The sequence below is a fragment of the Oncorhynchus gorbuscha genome, linkage group LG04 (assembly GCF_021184085.1).
Source record: "Oncorhynchus gorbuscha isolate QuinsamMale2020 ecotype Even-year linkage group LG04, OgorEven_v1.0, whole genome shotgun sequence".
Lineage (NCBI taxonomy): Eukaryota > Metazoa > Chordata > Actinopteri > Salmoniformes > Salmonidae > Oncorhynchus > Oncorhynchus gorbuscha.
Window position 1 is genome coordinate 28,627,630 of NC_060176.1, and position 23,152 is coordinate 28,650,781.

At 45.8% G+C, this 23,152-nt stretch overlaps 1 protein-coding gene across 13 annotated transcripts in view; it reads left to right on the top strand.

Moving 5' to 3' along the window:
- The first annotated feature begins 541 nt into the window (after nucleotides 1-541).
- LOC124033942 (neuron navigator 2-like) overlaps nucleotides 542-23,152 on the top strand; it is a 145,841-nt gene continuing 123,230 nt past the window's right edge. For all 13 annotated transcript variants that reach the window (XM_046346445.1, XM_046346448.1, XM_046346447.1 and 10 more), the window contains exon 1: nucleotides 542-1,495. In XM_046346445.1, the coding sequence (XP_046202401.1) occupies nucleotides 1,241-1,495 (255 nt within the window). In that variant the 5' untranslated portion in view covers nucleotides 542-1,240. The remainder of the gene's footprint in view (nucleotides 1,496-23,152) is intronic.

The window sequence follows — 23,152 nt, forward strand, 5'->3', positions numbered from 1 at the left end:
TAAACACGTCCCCACACACACACACACACACACACACACACACACACACACACACACACACACACACACACACACACACACACACACACACACACACACACACACACACACACACACACACACACACACACACACACACACACACACACACACACACACACACACACACTCAGAGCTATTTTCACACACACACACCAACTTTTTGTGTGATAATGTGTATCTCAGCAGTTGGTCTTAGTCTGCACAGTGTGTATGACTTTACGGAATACATTGCCTGTCTCTACAGTGGCTACAACTCTTCCTCTAGTCCTCTCATCCAACCCTACCAAACTGGAATGAGGGAGGGAGGAGGAAGGGAGAGTGAGAAAGGAAGGAGAGGGAGAGAGCACGCCTAAGGCTGTCATCCAAACATGTCCATCCTCCACTACCCCTAAGCCACACCTGCTACAGGGCTAATACTGGGGAGGGAGGGATTGAGGGAGTTGGAGGAGGAGGAATAGAGAGAGGGCAGTCAGTGCAGTGCAGTCACAGGCAGAGTGGTCGCCGAAGCGAGTGGTCCTCTGTTGCTGTTCTCTCGTTTTTTTCTCATTTTCCTCATTCCCTTCTTCCTCCTCATTTCCTCGAGGGAGCAAGGTGTTTGTCCATCTCTCATCCAGAGAAGATAATTAACTCAGCTCACCAGGAAGAGACTCCCTCGATGAATACTCACTGCATCTGGGCAAATGGAACACTGCCAACTCCTGCATCAGAGTACAGGGAATTCCCGGTAAGAGACTGGGAATACCGGTAAGAGACTGGGAATACCGGTAAGAAACTGGGAATACCGGTATTCCTAATAGACCGGAGCAGGGATTGCAGCAAGGGAACAGGTGGGATCTTAGGGAGAGAGCTGGACCTGGACTAATGCTCCCACTGTCGGATCGAGACTCAGATCCCTCCTCTTAAAGATAGGAGCGTCAGGATTCAGGAAGACCACACGGACACTTCCCGACACATTGACTGTGTCTTATTATCCCACTCTCGTATTCCAGCTGCTAAGACTGTTTGCTTACTGGGAGGACAGCGTCGGCTTAACTGCTTGAGTGCGGTCGGACAGTACTGTGTGTGTGTGTGTGTGTGTGTGTGTGTGTGTGTGTGTGTGTGTGTGTGTGTGTGTGTGTGTGTGTGTGTGTGTGTGTGTGTGTGTGTGTGTGTGTGTGTGTGTGTGTGTGTCTGAAACTATTCGGTACCCCAGAGGAAGATGCCCGCCATTCTGCTGGCCTCTAAGATGAAGTCGGGACTGCCCAAACCCAAGCCGGTGCACAGCGCTCTGCCCATTCCACAGGTGCCCTCGCGCCCCCTCACCCTGCCCCTACCTCTGCCCATGCCCCTCAAGCCCTCCTACAGACACATTCCCACAGTGGGCCCCCAGGGGGGCTCGGGACACAACCAGGGAGTCTGGGGAGCCCCCAAAACCAAGAGTGCTCCAGCGACAGACGGTGGAATTGACACGCAGGTTAGAGAGAAACACACTGCTCCATCGTTCTCGTCTTCTGTCGCTCTATTTTCTCTGTCCCCTCTTTCTCTCTATCGGTGGATCGCCACCTCTCGCTCTCACTCCCTTTAATCCACACCTCTTTCTCTCACTCTCTCTATTCTACACCGGTGTGTGTGTTTGCGCTGCTGTTTTTACTGTAGCTGGGTGGTTCTGCATTGATGTGTTCCTCCTTTAGGTAAGTGATGTGATTCCTTGAATGCATGCCCTTGAATGCATGCCCTTGAATGTAAAAGTGTCTTAGCATGGACTTTGCCAGTGTCCAGGCAGGCTAGCAGGCAAACTGACTATCCGGACCAGCAGGGTGGTTGTTTTGGTTTGTTTGCGAGTTATTGGTCTGCTTAGCAACCCTGCAGAAATGCCTCCGTGGAGAGAGCGATCGTTTGAATGCCATGTAAGGCTGGGCGGTGGTGGGTGGGGGGGGCGCAAGTGTGTGTGTGTTGTGTTTGAGTTTGTGCAAGTGCTTGGCAACGTGTCCGTACCAAAACCTGACTTGGAACGACTTTTAAAAAATGAAAATATTTTAAAGAACAGAAACAATTTAATAACACACTGGCCACAAGTCATCCCTGTGTTATTACATGTAGCTTACTGTGGTTTATTAAGGCAGCTCATCACGTTTTCCTGTGTGACCCAGTTTCTCTTTCTCTCTCTCTCTCTGTGTGTGTGTGTTAGCTCAGTCTAACAGAGAGAGACAGCCATGCCACCGCTGTGACTATAGGCCATGGATCACTACACACAGGCTGTGTTTATAGTATACATGTGTCTATGTGTGTTCGTCGAGTCTCCAAAAAGCGAGACCTCTCTATCCAGTCCTGTCAGAGGATGCTCTGTGGTGGCCCAATCCCTATGAGACTTGGGGGGCGTATGCCTTATGGCTAACGAGACGTGGTGTGATCAAAGAAACATACAGAAACTCAAATCCTTCTGTTCACCTGATTTAGAATTCCTCACAATAAAATGTTGACCGCATTATCTACCAAGAGAATTCTCTTCGATTATAATCACAGCCGTATATATTCCCCCCCAAGCAGACACATCGATGGCTCTGAACGAACTTTATTTGACTCTTTGCAAACTGTAAGCCATACATCCTGAGGCTGCATTCATTGTAGCTGGGGATTTTAACAAGGCTAATCTGAAAACAAGACTCCCTAAATTGTATCAGCATATCGATTGCGCAACCAGGGCCGGAAAAACCTTGGATCATTGTTACTCTAACTTCCGCGACGCATATAAGGCCCTGCCACGCCCTCCTTTCGGAAAAGCTGACCACGACTCCATTTTGTTGATCCCTGCCTACAGACAGAAACTAAAACGGGAGGCTCCCACGCTGAGGTCTGTCCAACGCTGGTCCGACCAAGCTGATTCCACACTCCAAGACTGCTTCCATCACGTGGACTGGGATATGTTTCGTATTGCATCAGATAACAACATTGACGAATACGCTGATTCGGTGTGCGAGTTCATTAGAACGTGCGTTGAAGATGTCGTTCCCATAGCAACGATTAAAACATTCCCTAACCAGAAACCGTGGATTGATGGCAGCATCCGCGTGAAACTGAAAGAGCGAACCACTGCTTTTAATCAGGGCAAGGTGACTGGTAACATGACCGAATACAAACAGTGCAGCTATTCCCTCCGCAAGGCTATCAAACAAGCTAAGCGTCAGTATAGAGACAAAGTAGAATCTCAATTCAACAGCTCAGACACAAGAGGTATGTGGCAGGGTCTACAGTCAATCACGGACAACAAGAAGAAAACCAGCCCAGTCACGGACCAGGATGTCTTGCTCCCAGGCAGACTAAATAACTTTTTTGCCCGCTTTGAGGACAATACAGTGCCACTGACACGGCCTGCAACGAAAACATGCGGACTCTCCTTCACTGCAGCCGAGGTGAGTAAAACATTTAAACGTGTTAACCCTCGCAAGGCTGCAGGCCCAGACGGCATCCCCAGCCGCGCTCTCAGAGCATGCGCAGACCAGCTGGCCGGTGTGTTTATGGACATATTCAATCAATCCCTATACCAGTCTGCTGTTCCCACATGCTTCGAGAGGGCCACCATTGTTCCTGTTCCCAAGAAAGCTAAGGTAACTGAGCTTAACGACTACTGCCCCGTAGCACTCACTTCCGTCATCATGAAGTGCTTTGAGAGACTAGTCAGGGACCATATCACCTCCACCCTACCTGACACCCTAGACCCACTCCAATTTGCTTACCGCCCAAATAGGTCCACAGACGGTGCAATCTCAACCACACTGCACACTGCCCTAACCCATCTGGACAAGAGGAATACCTATGTGAGAATGCTGTTCATCGACTACAGCTCGGCATTCAACACCATAGTACCCTCCAAGCTCGTCATCAAGCTCGAGACCCTGGGTCTCGACCCCGCCCTGTGCAACTGGGTACTGGACTTCCTGAAATCTCCACCCCGCTGATCCTCAACACTGGGGCCCCACAAGGGTGCGTTCTGAGCCCTCTCCTGTACTCCCTGTTCACCCACGACTGCGTGGCCACGCACGCCTCCAACTCAATCATCAACTTTGCGGACGACACAAAAGTGGTAGGCTTGATTACTAACAATGACGAGACGGCCTACAGGGAGGAGGTGAGGGCCCTCGGAGTGTGGTGTCAGGAAAATAGCCTCACACTCAACGTCAACAAAACTAAGGAGATGTTTGTGAACTTCAGGAAACAGCAGAGGGAACACCCCCCTATTCCACATCGATGGAACAGTAGTGGAGAGGGTAGTAAGTTTTAAGTTCCTCGGCATACACATCACAGACAAACTGAATTGGTCCACTCACACAGACAGCATCGTGAAGAAGGCGCAGCAGCGCCTCTTCAACCTCAGGAGGCTGAAGAAATTTGGCTTGTCACCAAAAGCACTCACAACCTTCTACAGATGCACAATCGAGAGCATCCTGGCGGGCTGTATCACCGCCTGGTACGGCAACCGCTCCGCACACAACCGTAAGGCTCTCCAGAGGGTAGTGAGGTCTGCACAACGCATCACCGGGGGCAAACTACCTGCCCTCCAGGACACCTACACCACCCGATGTTACAGGAAGGCCATAAAGATCATCAAGGACAACAACCACCCGAGCCACTGCCTGTTCACCCCGCTATCATCCAGAAGGCGAGGTCAGTACAGGTGCATCAAAGCTGGGACCGAGAGACTGAAAAACAGCTTCTATCTCAAGGCCATCAGATCAGACTGTTAAACAGCCACCACTAACATTGAGTGGCTGCTGCCAACACACTGACACTGACTCAACTCCAGCCACTTTAATAATGGGAATTGATGGGAAATGATGTAAAATATATCACTAGCCACTTTAAACAATGCTACCTAATATAATGTTTACATACCCTGCATTATTAATCTCATATGTATACGTATATACTGTACTCTATATAATCTACTGCATCCTTATGTAATACATGTATCACTAGCCACTTTAACTATGCCACTTTGTTTACATACTCATCTCATATGTATATACTGTACTCGATACCATCTACTGTATCTTGCCTATGCCGCTCTGTACAATCACTCATTCATATATCTTTATGTACATATTCTTTATCCCCTTACACTGTGTATAAGACAGTAGTTTTGGAATTGTTAGTTAGATTACTTGTTGGTTATTACTGCATTGTCGGAACTAGAAGCACAAGCATTTCGCTACACTCGCATTAACATCTGCTAACCATGTGTATGTGACAAATAAAATTAGATTTGATTGGTTTGACTTGTAGGCTTTGCCTCTGTACCAGAATACAGTAGTTCATCTACCTTGGCCAACCATGGTTCCCTTCACTACAGCCTAATTACACAGAATCATTGCCTGGGAACCACCATGCTTCCCTCACCCTCATCCATTTTTTCTCCCTGTTCCTCTCCCCCATCTTACTCTCCTCTCCTCTCCTAGGAGAGCAGAGGCAAGAGAGTTGGGAGGAGAAAATGTATGTTTGGTCCAGAAATGACACAATTCTCCATGGCTGCTCTGGGTTGACACAGTTCCCCATGGCTGCATGGGGTCTGGCCCTGGCCTCTCTCTGCTCTCTCTATCCTTTCCTGGGTGAATCCTATCACAGTCTCTGGCCAGAAACGAACAGGGTGATAAGGAGGGAATAAGATGATCATCTCTAGAGGGTTCTGATTGCTGTGGGGCTTCCATTCTAATAATTGTGTCTCTCTCTCTCTCTTTCTCTCTCTCTCTCTGTCTCCTACTCTTTTGTGCCCTTTCTCCTTCAGTTGTCTAGGATTAATATAGAGTTGCAAGAAAAAGTTTGTGAACCCTTTGGAATTACCTGGATTTCTGCATTGATGGTTGAGGTCGACCAATTAATCGGAATGGGCGATTAATTAGGGCCGATTTCAAGTCTTCATAACAATCGGTAATCGTCATTTTTGGACACCGATCATGGCCGATTACATTGCACTCCACGAGGAGACTGCGTGGCAGGCTGACTACCTGTTATGCGTGTGCATTAAGTAGCCAAGGTAAGGTGCTAGCTAGCATTAACTTCTTGCGTCGAGCCAACCCGGATCCGGTATCATGACTACAGCCTCAAGCCCATTACCATAACGCAACGTTAACTATTAATGAAAATCGCAAATGAAATGAAATCAATATGCTAGCTCTCATGCTTAGCCTTTTGTTAACAATACTGTCATCTCAGATTTTCAAAAATATGCTTCTCTACCATAGCAAACTAGTATTTAGCATTTAGCGTTAGCATTTAGCATTAGCATTTAGCGTTAGCATTAGCAGACAACATTTTCACAAAAACCAGCAAAAACATTCAATAAATCATTTACCTTTGAAGAACTTTGGATGTTTTCAATGAGGAGACTCAGTTAGATAGCAAATGTTCAGTTTTACCTGAAAGATTTTTTGGGCTCGAGAAATCGGTCCGTTTGGTGCGTCACGTTTGCCTACCAAAAAAAACGAAAATTCAGTTATCCAAACGCCAAACTTTTTTCCAAATTAACTCCATAATATTGACTGAAACATGGCAAACGTTGTTTAGAACCAATCCTCAAGGTGTTTTTCACATATCTCTTCAATGATGTATCGTTCCTGGAAGTATGAGTCTCCTTCTGTATCGAATGGTAAAATAATTCCCACTGGGAATTATGCACCAAATTAGACAAAGGACACCGGACGGCCCCCTGGCAAATGTAGTCTTTTATGGCCAATCTTCCATTGATATGCCTACAAATACGTCACAATGCTGCAGACATCTTGGACGAACGGCAGAGCACATAAGCTCATTCACAGCATATTCACAGCCATATAAGGAGACCAGAGTAAAACAGAGCGTCAAAAATCCTGCTCATTTCCTGTTTGAAGTTTCATCTTGGTTTCGCCTGTAAAATCAGTTCTGGGGCACTCACAGATAATAATCTTTGCAGTTTTGAAAACGTCAGTGTTTTCTTTCCAAAGCTGGCAATTATATGCATAGTCGAGCATCTTTTTGTGACAAAATATTGCACTTAAAACGGGCATGTTTTTTTATCCAATAATGACATAGTGCCCCCATAGGTTGAAGAGGTTAAACATATCTTATATAAAACAATCAATCTTAACATAATCACTAGTTAACTACACATGGTTGATGATATCACAAGTTTATCTAGCTTGTCCTGCGTTGCATATAATCGATGTGGTGCCTGTTAATTTATCATTGAATCATAGCCTACTTCGTCAAACGGGTGATCCTCTTGGGGCTAGGGGGCAGAATTTCCACTTTTGGATAAATAGCGTGCCCAATTTCAACTTTCTGCTACTCATGCCAAGAATATAAGATATGCATATTATTCATATATTTGGATAGAAAACACTCTGAAGTTTCTAAAACTGTTTGAATCATGTCTGTGAGTATAACAGAACTTATGTAGAAGGCAAAACCCTGAGGAACAGAATTTTATTTTTTTCCCTCTCTCTGTTCCCTGTCATTGCCCAGGGATATTTCTTAGGAATCTGTTTTCAGTTCCTACCGCTTCCCCTGGATGTCACCAGTCTTTGGAATTTGGTTGAGGTTATTCCTTTGTGAAATGAAGAAGTATGCCAACTAGGAACTTGGTACACTTCTGTGAGTTGCACAAGACGTGAAAAGTGGCACTGGTTTGTTTTAATTCCTGTTTTGAACACAGATTGCCCCGTCTACAATTTGATCGTTTATTAACGTTCAAAAATACCTAAAGTTGTATTACAAAAGTAGTTTGAAATATTTTGGCAAAGTTTATCGGCAACTTTTGAAATATTTCGTAGTGACGTTGCGTTTTTTGTAAGATGTTTTTTTCTTGATCAAACGCTCTTTATAAATGGACATTTTGGATAGATATGGACGGAATTAATCGAACAAAAGGACCAATTGTGATGTTTATGGGACATATTGGAGTGCCAACAAAAGTGGCATGTCAAAGGTAATGCATGTTTTATATTTTATTTCAGCGTTTTGTGTAGCGCCTGCAGGGTTGAAATATGCTAACCCCTTTCTTTACTGCTGGTGCTATCATCAGATAATAGCTTCTTACGCCGAAAAGCATTTTTTTAATCTGACATGTTGGCTGGATTCACAACGAGTGTTAGCTTTAATTGAGTATCTTACATGTGTGATTTAATGAAAGTTTGAATTTTATAGTATTTTATTTGAATCTGGCGCTCTGCATTTTCCCTGGCAATTGGCCAGTTGAGACATTTGCGTCCCGCCTATCCCTAACTACTTTTAACAAGCGCATTCGCGGAAAAAGCACTGTCGTTGCACCAATGTGTACCTAACCATAAACATCAATGCCTTTCTTAAAATCAATACACAAGTATATATTTTTAAACCTGTCTATTTAGTTCATATTGTCTGCAAACATGATTTTCTTATAACTAGGGAAATTGTGTCACTTCTCTTGCGTTCTGTGCAACAGAGTCAGGGTATATGCAGCAGTTTGGGCCGCCTGGCCCGTTGTGAACTGTGTGAAGGCTATTTCTTCCTAACAAAAACAGCCAAGTTCGCCAACGGGGGATGATTTAACAAAAGCGCATTTGCGAATAAAGCACAATTGTTGCACGAATGTACCTAACCACAAACACCAATGCCTTTCTTAAAATCAATAAACAGAAGTATATTTGATTAAACCTGCATATTTAGTTAAAAGAAATCCAGGTTAGCAGGCAATATTAAACTAGGGAAATTGTGTCACTTCTCTTGCGTTCATTGCACGCTTGTTGCAAACAAATTTGCAAGAATGTTACGTAATTATGACATAACATTGAAGGTTGTGCAATGTAACAGCAATATTTAGACTTATGGATGCCACCCGTTAGATAAAATACATAACGGTTCCATATTTCACTGAAAGAATAAACGTTTTGTTTTCAAAATGATAGTTTCCAGATTTGAACATATTGATGACCTAAAGGCTCGTATTTCTGTGTGTTATTATGTTATAATTAAGTTTATGATTTGATAGAGCAGTCTGACTGAGCGGTGGTAGGGCGAAGCAGGCTCGTAAGCATTCATTCAAACAGCACTTTCATGCATTTGCCAGCAGCTCTTCGCTGTGCTTAAAGCATTGAGCTGTTTATGCCTTCAAGTCTATCAACTCCCGAGCTAGTTAGCGGGGTGCACGCTAATAGCGTTTCAATCGGTGACTTCACTTGCTCTGAGACCTTGAAGTAGTTGTTCCCCTTGAGCTGCAAGGGGCGACGGCTTTTCTGGAGCGATGGGTAATGATGCTTCGAGGGTAGCTGTTATCGATGTGTTCCTGGTTCGAGCCCAGGTAGGGGCGAGGAGAGGGACGGAAGCTATTCAGTTACACTGGCAATACTAAAGTGCCTATAAGAACATCCAATAGTCAAAGGTATATGAAATACAAATGGTATAGAGAGAAATAATCCTATAATTCCTATAATAACTGCAACCTAAAACTTATTATTGAAGACTCATGTTAAAAGGAACCACCAGCTTTCATATGTTCTCATGTTCTGACCAAGGAACCTAAATGTTCGCTTTCTTACATGGCACATATTGCACTTTTACTTTCTTCTCCAACACTTCGTTTTTGCATTATTTAAACCAAATTGAACATGTTTCATTATTTATTTGAGGCTAGATTGATTTTATTGGTGTATTATATTAAGTTAAACTAAAAGTGTTCATTCAGTGTTGCTGTAATTGTCATTATTACAAATATATAAATAAATAATAGACAAACACAATCTGACTAAACAAATAACACACAAACATGTGGCACTTTTCACATTTTTATTGAAGACATTGAGTAATCATTCACAGTGGAGGCTGGAAAAAGTAAGTGAACCCTTGAATTTAGAAATGTGTAGATTCTCCTTTAGAAGCAACAACCTCCACCAAACGTTTCCTGTAGCTCCTTATAAGACTTGTGCAAAGGTGAGGAGGAATTCTGAACCATTCCACCCAACAAATCTGTTCCAGTTCATCAATATTTCTGGGTTGTCTTGATTGCACAGCCCTCTTCAGGTCATGCCACAGCATCTCAACTGGGTTAAGGTCCGGACTCTGACTTGGCCATTCCAAAGCACGAATCTTCTTCCTTTTCAGCCATTCATGAGTTGATTTACTTGTGTGCTTTGGGTCATTGTCTTGTTGCATCTCCCAACCTCTCTTAAGCTTGAGGTCACGGACTGCTGCCCTGACATTCTCCTATAAAATGTCTTGATACACTTTTGAACTCCTGGGTTCCCTCAATGATTACAAGACCTACAGGCCCTGAGTCAGCAAAGCAGGTCCAAACCAAGATGCCCCCTCCACCATGCTTCACAGTTGGGATGAGGTTTTGGTGTTGGTGATGTTTTTGTTTCAGACAGCAGCTGTTTCCTTCGCGGTGTCCTTCCACGAACATCATTGTTGAGCAGTGTTTTTTCCCCGATAGTGGACACATGATAGTGGACTTTCGTTGTTTGTAGAGTTTTCTGCAGGTCTTTTGCTTTTAGCCTTGGGTTCCTTTCTCACCTCTTCCAGGATTGCCCTTTGTGTTCTTGGGGTGATCTTCGCAGGACGCCCACTCCCAGGGAGAGTAGCGACAGCCCTGAATCTTCTCCATTTGTAGATAATTTGTCTCACCGTGGACTGGTGAACACCGAAGGACTTTAGCAATGCTTTTGTAACCCTTTTCCAGCTTCGTGAGTCTCCATAACGCGTCTTCTAAGGACCCGTGAAAGTTGGTGGGATCGATGCGCGTTTCACAAATCAAATCGTTTTGGGGAAGAACAGATGTGTCAGTAACCAGGCTTTGTGTGCCTTCATTTAACGGGCAGGGAACCTGTGACACCCACACCTCCAATCTCATCTCCTTAATTGAAACACCTGACTCCAACTAGCTCTTGGCGAAGTCGTTATCGCAGAGGTTCACTTACTTTTCCCAGCCTGCGCTGTGAATGATGACTCAGTGTCTTCAATGGAAATGTGACAAACACAACTGTTTGTGTGTTATTCGTTTAGTCAGATTGTGTTTGTCTATTATTTTGATCTGAGATGAAGATCAGACCACAGGTTTATGAGTAATCAATGCAGAAATCCAGGTAATTCCACAGGGTTCACACACTTTGTCTCGCAACTGTATATTAATCCTGTGTAATGCAATATATATACAGAAGTATGTAAACACCCCTTCAAATGAATTGCTGACAGGTGTATAAAATCGAGCATGCAGCCATGCAATCACCATAGACAAAAACATAACTGGCCTGCACAAAGCCCTGACCTCAACCCCATCGAACACCTTTTGGATGAATTGGAACGCCAACCTCGAGCCAGGCCTAACATCAGTGCCCAACCTCACTAATGCTCTTATGGCTGAATGGAAGCAAGCAATGTCCCAACATCTAGTGGAAAGCCTTCCCTGAAGAGTGGAGGCTGTTATAGCAGCAAAGAGAGGACCAACTCCATATTATTTGGAATTCGATTTTCGACGAGCAGGTGTACACATACATTTTAAACTAAAACTAATTGTTCCTGTGTCGTATCGGAGCCCATGTATCTAGATACGGATCAAATCATTTTGAAAGGGAAATATGCACATTCCTAGTCTTTATGGGAGAGGGAAATCACCTTCCCAGTTAAATCACTTGGCCCACTGACATTGAGGGATGAGCAGTACACACGCAGCCTCTACTGGCCTCTAGTGGTGAGCATACGTTATGTACTGCATCTCCTGTCCCTTTTGTACTCAGCAGTGAAGACAGCCAGACTGGCACAATTGCCAAACAGGCAGGAAGGAGGTAGTCAAGGCCATCAATGTGTGTGTGTGTGTGTGTGTGTGTGTGTGTGTGTGTGTGTGTGTGTGTGTGTGTGTGTGTGTGTGTGTGTGTGTGTGTGTGTGTGTGTGTGTGTGTGTGTGTGTGTGTGTGTGTGTGTGTGTGTGTGTGTGTGTGAGACGTGTGTGAGACGTGTGTGAGACGTAGATGTGTGTGTGAGAGACGTGCGTGAAGGTGTGTGACGTGTTTGTCACAGTCAAGGGCATTGCTGCCACTCCTTGTCTATGGTGTAAAAATGCTGCTCACTATACAAAACATTGCCTATGTATTTAGAGAATGCCTCTGAACGAGGATGTGTGTGTGTGCATGGGGGGGGGGTGTGTGTGTGTGTGTGTGAGAGTGTGAGAGTGTGTGTGCATGGGGGAGGGCTGTGTGTGTGTGTGTGTGTGTGTGTGTGTGTGTGTGTGTGTGTGTGTGTGTGTGTGTGTGTGTGTGTGTGTGTGTGTGTGTGTGTGTGTGTGTGTGTGTGTGTGTGTGTGTGTGTGTGTGTGTGTGTGTGTTCACCATGCATTCATAGCACTTCTCTACCAAGTATTTTCAGGACCTTGTTTTCTTTGCTCTCCAGGGATCACATTTCACACTTTATTTTTCCTTTTTCTCCTCTATTGTTCCTCAGTTCCCACTCTCCCTCCTCTTCTTCCCCACTCTCCCTCCTCTCCTTCCCCACTCTCCCTCCTCTCCTTTCCTACTCTCCCTCCTCTCCCTTCCCTCGATATCCAACTGTGCATCGTCGCTGGTTCCTTTATCCTTGGCTGTGGAAGTGGCAAACAGAGAGAGGAGGTTGGAATAACTACAAGGACTGTAACTTCTAGGATGCTGAACACCTCAATCTGTCTAAGGGGAGGTGGCAGGGAATTAAGTCTTAGCACTGACGACAAGGTATCAGAAGGTATCTATCATCTTTGACATTGTTGCGTTGATATTACATTTACATTTACATTTAAGTCATTTAGCAGACGCTCTTATCCAGATATTTTTGTTCAGTGGAGATAATGTACCTTCCTTCTTTCGGCCATACACACATATTTGGAACTATTTCTTAATCACTGGAGGGAAAAAAAATCTATATCGGAGGAGAGGGAGACAGAAAGGTAAAGGAAGGATGTCATTCTGTTTGCTCAATTTCTTCATTTGTGGCATTGATCTGTCTTTCACAGCTAGCGCTGTAGTGAATGAGCCTTGTCCTATTGTGGAAGCGTGTCACAGACCTTTTTAATGGACATGTCCACGCACGCCCGCACCCACACAACACTCGTCGAGTCGAAGTTTGCTGGTGACGTATACAGATTTGCAGGTGTTATGGCAGGGGCGGCGAAATGCTTGCGTTACTCGCGCCAGCAGTGCAGTAGAATGTCTCGCAAATACAGTAGAAATACATTTTCATTCGCTCTTGTTCATCAAGAAATGTCAATCCAAGCCGATATATATGAGAGTGAGAATATAAATACTGTGTGTGATGTGTACAATTTATTGTCATGTACACTGGATCGGTGCAAGGAAATGTGTTGTTTCACAGGGTCAGCCGTAGTGGTGCAGCACCTCTGGAGCTGGTATGTACAGTAGTAGGTAGAGGATGGTATGGTATGTACAGTAGTAGGTAGAGGATGGTATGGTATGTACAGTAGTAGGTAGAGGATGGTATGGTATGTACAGTAGTAGGTAGAGGATGGTATGGTATGTACAGTAGTAGGTAGAGGATGGTATGGTATGTACAGTAGTAGGTAGAGGATGGTATGGTATGTACAGTAGTAGGTAGAGGATGGTATGGTATGTACAGTAGTAGGTAGAGGATGGTATGGTATGTACAGTAGTAGGTATATTAGGATAAACTATGTCGACAATACAGGATATACATACACAGGGCGTAAACAACAGTGTATGAACACAGTATGAGTTGACACACACACACACACACACACGCACGCACGCACGCACGCACGCACGCACACACACACACACACACACACACACACATCCATCTGCCCATCTGCCAGTAGTGTGATAAGACCTCTATCTTAATAAGCATTTCTCCAGATAAAGGCTTTAAGTCTGTCTTTATGAGGAGCCTGGGTCTCATTAAGAGTCATAACCAAGGCTTAGGGCTTATCTACGTTAGTGTCAAAATGAAAAGCACACAGCAATGACCGCCTTTTGGAGAGGTTTAATTTCTCCCAATATTTGCTCAAATTATCTCAAAGCAAATATCGATTCAGGATATAGGGAGGACCTTCAGTCAAGAGAGAATGAGCTTTGCTGAGAGCAGTATTAATATCTGAAGGACATTTCTTTATTATTTCCGGGCACGCCGGAAGCCCAGATGTTCATCTATGTCCCCGCGTGCGATTTTAGCGTTGACACAGAGCTCCGTTAATCAAACCGTTAGATAAGAACATGTGCATAATGTGTTGATAATGCATGTAGTCATTTGAATTATTGTAATTGGGTCCAATTGAATTCAAAAGACTCAAATTTCATCCTCAGACTTTGAACTCGATCAGGTGCTGGGTTCAGATAGCGGCCATGCTTTTGATCGGTGGTATTTGTGACTATATTTGATTACCGCGCCGGACTCTTATCTAATTAAATGACCCTTAATGGAATGATATCGATCGACTAGCGGTAGAGAGTTCTCTCCTCTTCTCCCTTCCTCCCCCACACCCTCTTTACAATCAACAGCCTCCGGAACTCTCTTAACCTCTAGTACCTTCTCATGGGACCATTGACTTTAATGGTGCCCATACTCCACCAGTTGTTTAGGCCTTCTAAAGACCCATAGAGTCCAGCAGGTGAGAATGAAATGGGGGGGGGGCTATATATCCTGCTGCATTCGATTGCTAATTCCCCCTCACAGTGGATAGACTGGCTGGAGGTCTGGCGGACTTCATTGCCATGACAAAGGGAAAGGAGATGGGGGATGGATTCACATGTGTTTTCCTCAGGATGTGTAGTGAGCCTATAAAACAAATGGAATAGCAGTTATCTTCATAGAAGAGATGGCACTTTCTCTTTGGGTAGACTGCAGGTTGAGGTGATATGTGTGTGACTGAATATATAGGTTTGTTTTCTTTAATAGGTTCTCCGCATTTTCATACGATATTTATATTAGGGCTGGGAATTGGCAGGGACCTCACGAAACGATATTATCACGACACTCGGGTGCCAATTATAAATTGCAATTTTCACAATTCTATATGTATTTCGATTTGATGTTCCATATATATTGCTCACTAGGTTACACAGCTGGGGCGTTAGCGTAGCTTAGTGGTCAGAGTGTTGGACTAGTAACCAAAAGGTTGCAAGATCGAATCCCCGAGCTGACAAGCTACGACATCTGTTGTTCTGCCTCTGAACAAGGCTGTTAACCCACTAGACCAGTTAACCCACTGTTCCTAGACCTGTCAACCCACTGTTCCTAGACCAGTCAACCCACTGTTCCTAGACCAGTCAACCCACTGTTCCTAGACCAGTTAACCCACTGTTCCTAGACCAGTTAACCCACTGAAAATTCCTAGACCAGTTCTCACGTCACCCCGCTCCTTCACTCTCTCCACTGGCTTCCAGTTGAAGCTCGCACTGCTTGCCTACGGAGCTGTGAGGGGAACGGCACCTTCCAGGCCCTACACCCAAATAAGGGCACTGCGTTCATCCACCTCTGGCCTGCTCGCCTCCCTACCACTGACAGTTCCCGCTCAGCCCAGTCAAAACTGTTCCTGCTCTGGCTCCCCAATGGTGGAACAAACTCCCTCACGACGCCAGGACAGCGGAATCAATCACCACCTGAAAAAACCCCACCTAAGGAATACCTAGGATAGGATAAAGTAATCCTTCAAAATAAGATGCACTATTGTAAAGTGGCTGTTCCACTGGATGTCATAAGTTAAATTTGTAAGTCGCTCTGGATAAGGCGTCTGCTAAAAAAATAATAAATGTAGTTAAATAAAGGTAAAAAAATGTCAGCTGCAGACAGACAGAGCCTGAGAAAGTTACTTTTGATCAGTCATGGAAATGAAAATGCTGAAAACATGTCGGCTCACTATTTAAAAAGAAGATGGAGAAAAGGCTATAGTGCTACTTAGCAAAAAATGTAAATCCCAAATACTGTATATATCAGGTACCAAGGTAAGATCCAAGTGCAGACCGTGTGAAGTAACGAGGTTTATTGTAACAGGGGCAGGCAAACGACAGGTCAAGGCAGGCAGGGGTCGATAATCCAGAGTAGGATAGGCAGGCAGGGTCAGGGACAGGGACAGGCAAGGGTCAAAAAGGAGGAGAAGAGGAGAAACTGGAAAAAGCAGGAGCTGAGACACAAAACGCTGGAAGGCTGAAACAAACCAGACGAACTGGCAACAGACAGGCAGAAAACACACAGGTATAAATGCAGAGGGGATAATGAGGAAGATGGGTGACACCTGGAGGAGAGTGGAGACAAGCACAAAGACAGGTGAAACAGATCAGGGCCTGACAGTATATATAATACATTTTTTGGGGTCCAAGTATCAAAATAATATTGTCCAAAATAACATTGTCCAAAATAATATTGTGATATGTAACTATCAGTTCTTCTCCCCGTCACAACTTTTCCCCCCGTTCTTCTCTCTGTGATTTTCATGTCCAAGCTAAAAGAGAAGAGGTTTGTCTGGCTTCATCCCCCACCGACACACAGTGAAGCTTGCACACATTGACGCTCACGTACAGCGAACACGCGCCGGACTAGTTTGAATCGTTTGACTAATGTGTGCACAGCAGGTGTCTACAATGTGTGAGGACCACAGAACACAGGCATTGCTCGCTCAGTGGCGGGCTGTGTCCACTGTGGAATCTTATCAGACCAGAAATGGGTATGATATTAGAGGGGGGGGGGGGGGGGTGTAAATGTAGGCTATGTGTGTCTTTTTTTTTGTCTGCTCCTATATGATGGACGTGTGTCCTTGTCTTTTAGTGTTTGTTCCACATTGAAAGTCTCTGACGGGAGCCTATATTGGCGGCACGCCTCTTTGCCCCTCCCACTGAGCGAAGGCTAGATCGCTCTCCCATGAATCCATCAGTCCAGGGTGCCACCGCCCTGCCTCCGTCTCGAATTCAGACACAGAAGTCACACGCTGCCAATGCACCATTTGATTCTCGGACACTATTGGAGTTACTTTGTTTCAGGATAAGGATCTTGCCCCCCCCCCCCCCCCCCCCCATAGAACTAGCAGGTTCTTTCTATAAAGAAGAGCCGCAGTGAATCAATACAGAGATGTAGTCGTGGATAATAAATGATTCATTGGCATGGACCTGTTTCTATCATTCTCAAAGCGACACTATCAGCTTTGATATCAGATTTCATTCTGTTTTGTTTGGGTAGAGTTAGTATTCTAGCCTGGTTGCCGGTCTGTTCCGGCTCTCTTGACAACTCGTTATGGGATTGCCATGCCAAACATGACGATGTGGGCAAAATCACACACAAAAAACCACAACCAGGTCTGGGACCAGGCTTTCAGTATCCATCTGTGACAGAATATCGAGCCTAACAGTCACAAACAACACACACTTTGTTTATTGGTAATGTTTTATGAGTCAACACACTATTTCATGGGTAGCGTTTTGGCAAGGCTATATAACACAGTCTGACTGCTGTTGTAGCTGTTGTCATACTAGTCACAGCTACATTATATCAATGTCAACAAATACAATATACTGTATGCAGAATGCCCACAATATACCCAGAAATATAGTGATATATTTCCAGGTATATTTGTATTTCCTGTACCTCTGCTAGAATCAGATAGAGAAGGATTAGACCGTGATGTCATACATCTCAAGATGGTTCAGGAAGTACAAAGGATCATCCTCACCTATGATGTCGTATGTGGACGTGATGTAACATTAACATTTAACATGTGGTCTATGTGAACCGAATGAAATGATTGGACCAGCTGACTCCCATGTGCACTTTATGACATAATGTCCATTTTGATCCTTCCTGATCTGATTCCAGTTCCTGTGTCTCCCCCCGGTCTTTCTGTGTGAGGTCCCAGCCCCTCCTCTCCCTGTCCGGCGGATAACCATATTCATTAGGTCTGCCCATCTGTTTCTACTGGGCCAACGTCCGTTCAGAGACCTCCCTTAGGTGCCCTTCTCTCCTTCTCTCCTCTTTCGCTCCTTCTCTCCATTCCTGCGCTTGTGTCACAAAGAGCACGTCAGTCAGACAAACGGGGCCATTGTACGTGGTCACTCCTGGGACCATGGTGGGACCACGGTTAGGCTACCACAATCAGACACCATCTTCACCTATTCCGGTCTAAAAGGCGTGGTGGCGCCGATAGGGAGGGCGGGTTCATGAGGTTGAAGTCACGGGTGGTGATGACGTCACGTGACCTCCGGAGGGAGGGTAAAGTGTAAAGTGGGATGGTGGTAGGACTGAATGACCGCTGAAGGCTGACCAAAGAGATCCACGTTTACCACAGAAATCATGACTAGAGCAACGAGAGGTTTCTGGTTCGTCCACTTTCTGAATGATTCAGTTCATTCTGAATGATCTGATTGGTGTGTGATGGATCTACCCATCTGATCCTTTCCTTTCCCTACCTCAATATGAACTGGGATGTGGATGAGTCCTCCCGAAGCTGCGTGATTATAGGAGCTCTGTCCTTCTCTGCTGTGTTAAACATTCAGCATTCAGCACCCGCTGCCTCGGGGAAGGCTGTTTTAAAGCCTCTGATTTCTACCTGCGTGGAATCGCAATGACGCTCAACTGGACGGCGTTGGATTCGCTGTGTGTGTGTGTGTGTGTGTGACTCATTCCCTGAGATGCTTTTAATTGCAGAGCTTTAGATCCCCACTTAGGATTTAGTACTCATCAGGGGAGTCTCAGGGATTGCCTGTTTGGGAATAGCGAGAACACACACAGACACACCGTCACTCACACACGCGCACACACCAAAAGCTAACAGAAACAACCCAGCGCAACCACTTAGTGCCAAACACCCTTTTGTTTACCTCTAACAGTGACACATTGACTATGTTTCAGTGTTGCTATGTAGGACCTTGTTGTCTCCAGGAATTAACTTGATGTTTATATATTTAAACACACACACACACACACACACACACACACACACACACACACACACACACACACACACACACACACACACACACACACACACACACACACACACACACACACACACACACACACACACACACACACACACACACACACACACACACACACACACACACACACACACACACACACACACACACAGCAGGTGAAATCTGACCAGCCTGCTCACTGCAGCACATTGAGATGTTCTTTCATTAGCAGGGTTACAGCTGGTACCCATAGCAACCAGGCCCAGATGGCATTCCGTGATTCGGAGTGTTGGAAGTTCTGCCTGACTGCGCCATAATGTGAACTAAACTGTGTTATAATCATACATCACATTACTATGGTAATGCAACACTAGCTTCCCTCTTAGGTCTGTGAGTTAATGGAGCACAGTCTACAGAGAGTAAGAGAGTAAGAGAGTAAGAGAGTAAGAGAGAGAGAGAGAGAGAGAGAGAGAGAGAGAGAGAGAGAGAGAGAGAGAGAGAGAGAGAGAGAGAGAGAGAGAGAGAGAGAGAGAGAGAGAGAGAGAGAGAGAGAGAGAGAGAGAATTTGAGAGATGGTGAAAGTCTTATAATGCACTGAATTGATAGTGGTCAATTGTTTCTCTCTCCCATTTCTCCTCTCCATATTTTTTTGAGGGGGTTATTAATATCAGTGCACCCCGCACACACCCTCACCCCATAACAGCCAGCAGCAGGACCACCCCAACCCCCCACTCCCCACCTAGCCCTCGAGACCCAGGCTGCGGGGGTCCCCCAAAACAAAGCCCCCTTCCGCAATGGGGCTAGGGCCCATTGTCCAGGGGACACTGAGATGAATCTACCCACACAGGGTTCTGAAACAAAGCACACCCTGCGATTCTCGGCCCCACCACTTAATGGACTTGTTTATAGCTGTTAAACACATGTCCTAAATGGCCACATCTTCTTTGCCTCTAAGGCCACAGTGCATAGTCATTAAATTCACAGATGCTTATAGGGCTAATATGAAATGGATGTGTTATAAGCTGAATTGACAGACTAGTAGTGAGCTGGAATTGTATGTGTTGTGCTGCAGGCTGGCTGGATTTTTCACTATGTAACTAGTGCATCGGTGTGGGAGAGTACAGTCGGATTCAATGAATTTGTAAAGTACTAGACTGAGTGCAAGTATGAGAGAGGAATCGGGTAGGTGGGCTTGCGGTACACTGTATTGAAACACCATTTGGGAGCATGAGTTCAGTAGCTGCGTTGGTTCCAAGGTCTTCGGGGCTCTTTAAAGTCTTCAGCGCTGTGGTAGTGTTGTCGATGCAACAAATAGCTACAGGCGCATGTTCGAAATGTGCAGAGTCCTGGCAATGATCATGTCTCCCGTACTGCGCTTCGTCTTGGGCGATTCTTCAAGTTCAAATTCGGCTTGTAATTTGTGGTTCGTGGCGGGGTGTGTGTGTCTGCAGCAGTAAGCTGTGGGTGAATGGTGATCAGAGACTGGACTGTTCCATGTTTGGTTCTGGAAAATAAAACCTTCCCTCTCTTTTTTTTTTAAGAAAAGAGGAGGACTGGTTAAATACAGAATAAATAGAAAACAGAGAGGGGTAGTTAGGAGGCCCGTGTGGTTTGTCCTCTAACCTACCCTCCTTTACCCGCTCTTCACCCCTTCTAGTATTATCATGCACCAGCATGATACTTTGTGTGTGTGTGTGTGTGTGTGTGTGTGTGTGTGTGTGGGGGGGGGTCACAGAGGGTAGAAGGTTAAGAGGTCTCTCTTCTCTTCTCTCCTTTCTCTTCCCTTTCTCCTCCCCGTATGACGAGTGGTCCATTTGAAAAGCAATAGCACAGTGCCCAGCGTTGCCGAGGGCGTCCACGTGGGAGGTGGAAGAGGAGGGGTAGAGTGGGAGGTGGAAGAGGAAGGGGGTTCCCCTCCGTTGGTCCCCCCCCCTTTTTCCCTCCCTCCGCGTGTGTGTTTGGTTTGGCTGGCCCTCAGACAGAGCAGTGGTATAACGGTAGAGGTGGTGGAGCTCCTCTTGACTGAAGCATTCGTTTCCCTCCTCCTTCTGCGGACCCAGAGGGGGTGGAGAGAAAGGAGGGAAGGGGTAGGCTGTGAGCACTGGCCCCAGGCACAGTGAGACCTGTTGGGCTAGAGATGGGTGCAGGAGCAGGCTCTTTTATCTGGATGTATAGAGGATTTTCTGGATCTACTGCTTTGCGTATTTCTCTGGAACTTTCTGAGATCTCTCGCTCCCTCTAACTTTTTTGGGGGGCCTTTTTCTTTCTTTCTTTCTTTCTTTCTTTCTTTTTTTTTCTTTCTTTCTTTCTTTCTTTCTTTCTTTCTTTCTTTCTTTCTTTCTTTCTTTCTTTCTTTCTTTCTTTCCTCAAAACCCTCTCACATTTGATCTCTCTCTCTCCACCTCTCTACTCTACTCGACCTATCTATCCTCTCTTTCTGTGGATCTCTTCTTGGTTAGTCGGCCTCCTCGGTCCCCAGTCCTGTTTCTTCCTCTGGCTCTGATGGATTCTGTCTGGGCCTGGCTAGCCGCTGGTCCTCCCACTCCTACCTAATACAGGTGTGTGTGTGTGTGTGAGAGGGGGGAAGAGGAGGATAAGGAAGAGAGAGGAGGAAGATGAATGTGCTGCTGTGTCGCTGGGAGCAGAACAACGTCACCATGAAGCTGGTAAATATGTCCAGGTCGTTCCCAGTGGTCAGTCTGGGCGGGCTTCGTTTTGAGGTTTTAAAGGAGGCAAAAGTAGTTATGAACAGGTATTGTGTCAGAAGGAGATCTACTTCTGAGGATTGTATTTTTGACCGCATTTGCCAGAGATACTGTTCACTGCATTGTATGCCTGCTCTTCTTGCCTCAAATCCCGAAAGAAGAACACTTCTATTCTATTTCAAAGCTCCAAAAAGAAAGGACCCTGCGACTGCTGTAAAAGAAAAAAGACTGTTGAACGATGCCCCTCTCTTTTCCCTCCACTTGATTCCAGTCGTTCCACACCCCCAGAACAGCTCTGCTCTGTCCCTCCGACGCTGATCTTGTGTTCGCTTGTGGTTGGAAGACACGTGTCTCTTCACCAGCCCTCAGCGTTCATCGTGGCGTCCGAGTGCACCAGGCTATAGCCCGTCTGTGTCGGGGGAAAGTGCTGAAGCCAGGCGTGTTTTCCCCCTCGCTGTAGCGACGCTTTGACGTCTGTACGGAAAGTCCAGACAGGCTTGGAGAGGTATTAGCCACCAGGGGTTGAAGAGTGTTGAGCGCGAGACTCTGAGAGAGCATGTGTGTTTTGTTTTCTTCTGAATTATTCGTGGAAATAGACAGACAGAGTGACAACAGAGAGGCAGGCGGGCGGGCGGGCGAGTAGACAGACAGAGTGACAACAGAGAGGCAGGCGGGCGGGCAAGTAGACAGACAGGCACGTAGCCCGATGGGCGGACGGACATACGGACAGGCAGGATGGTTCTGCGTTACCTCTCTGTGTTTGACGCCATACGGTGCTGACTGTGTTAATAATAATCGTGATCTGGGGCCCGCTGGTGAGTGGTGTGAGCTGTGTGGTGTGGTGTGAGCTGATGGAGTGGTGTGAGCTGATGGAAAATAGAGCTTCATATTCAGGGAATTACGTGATACCTTATGCCGCGTCGAAGGAAAGCGGAATGACATTTGCTGTTACGAGTGACACATGGACTCTTCCCAGGTTAACAGGCTTGAAAGGAAGGGCAGAATCTCTCTTCCCTCCCTTTCTCCGCGTTTTGTCTTCCCCTCGGTACTCATCCCCCGGTTATTATCTCAACTCCCATGAGTGACTAGTCAGACAGACAGACACAGTCAGCAAGTCAGTCAGTCATAGGTAGAGCAGGCAGTTTATTGCTGGTCTGGGGAGGAGAGATGATAAACCTTTAATTATGGACCACTGCCTTCACGCAGCGTGACTGACAGAAGTCCCACAGAGTGCAGGGGTCAGGCCTGTGTGTTTCTCTCTCTCTCTCTCTCTCTCTCTCTCTCTCTCTCTCTCTCTCTCTCTCTCTCTCTCTCTCTCTCTCTCTCTCTCTCTCTCTCTCTCTCTCTCTCTCTCTCTCTCTCTCTCTCTCTCTCTCTGAGTTTGTGTGCGTGTGCGTGCGTGTGCGTGCGTGCGTGTGTGCGTGCGTGTGCACAATGATCTTTCTTTTTATGATGTGTAGTCAGTGTCCACCACCTACTTCATCCTGATAAAGGACTCTCGATTATTTACTGATATGACCTTTT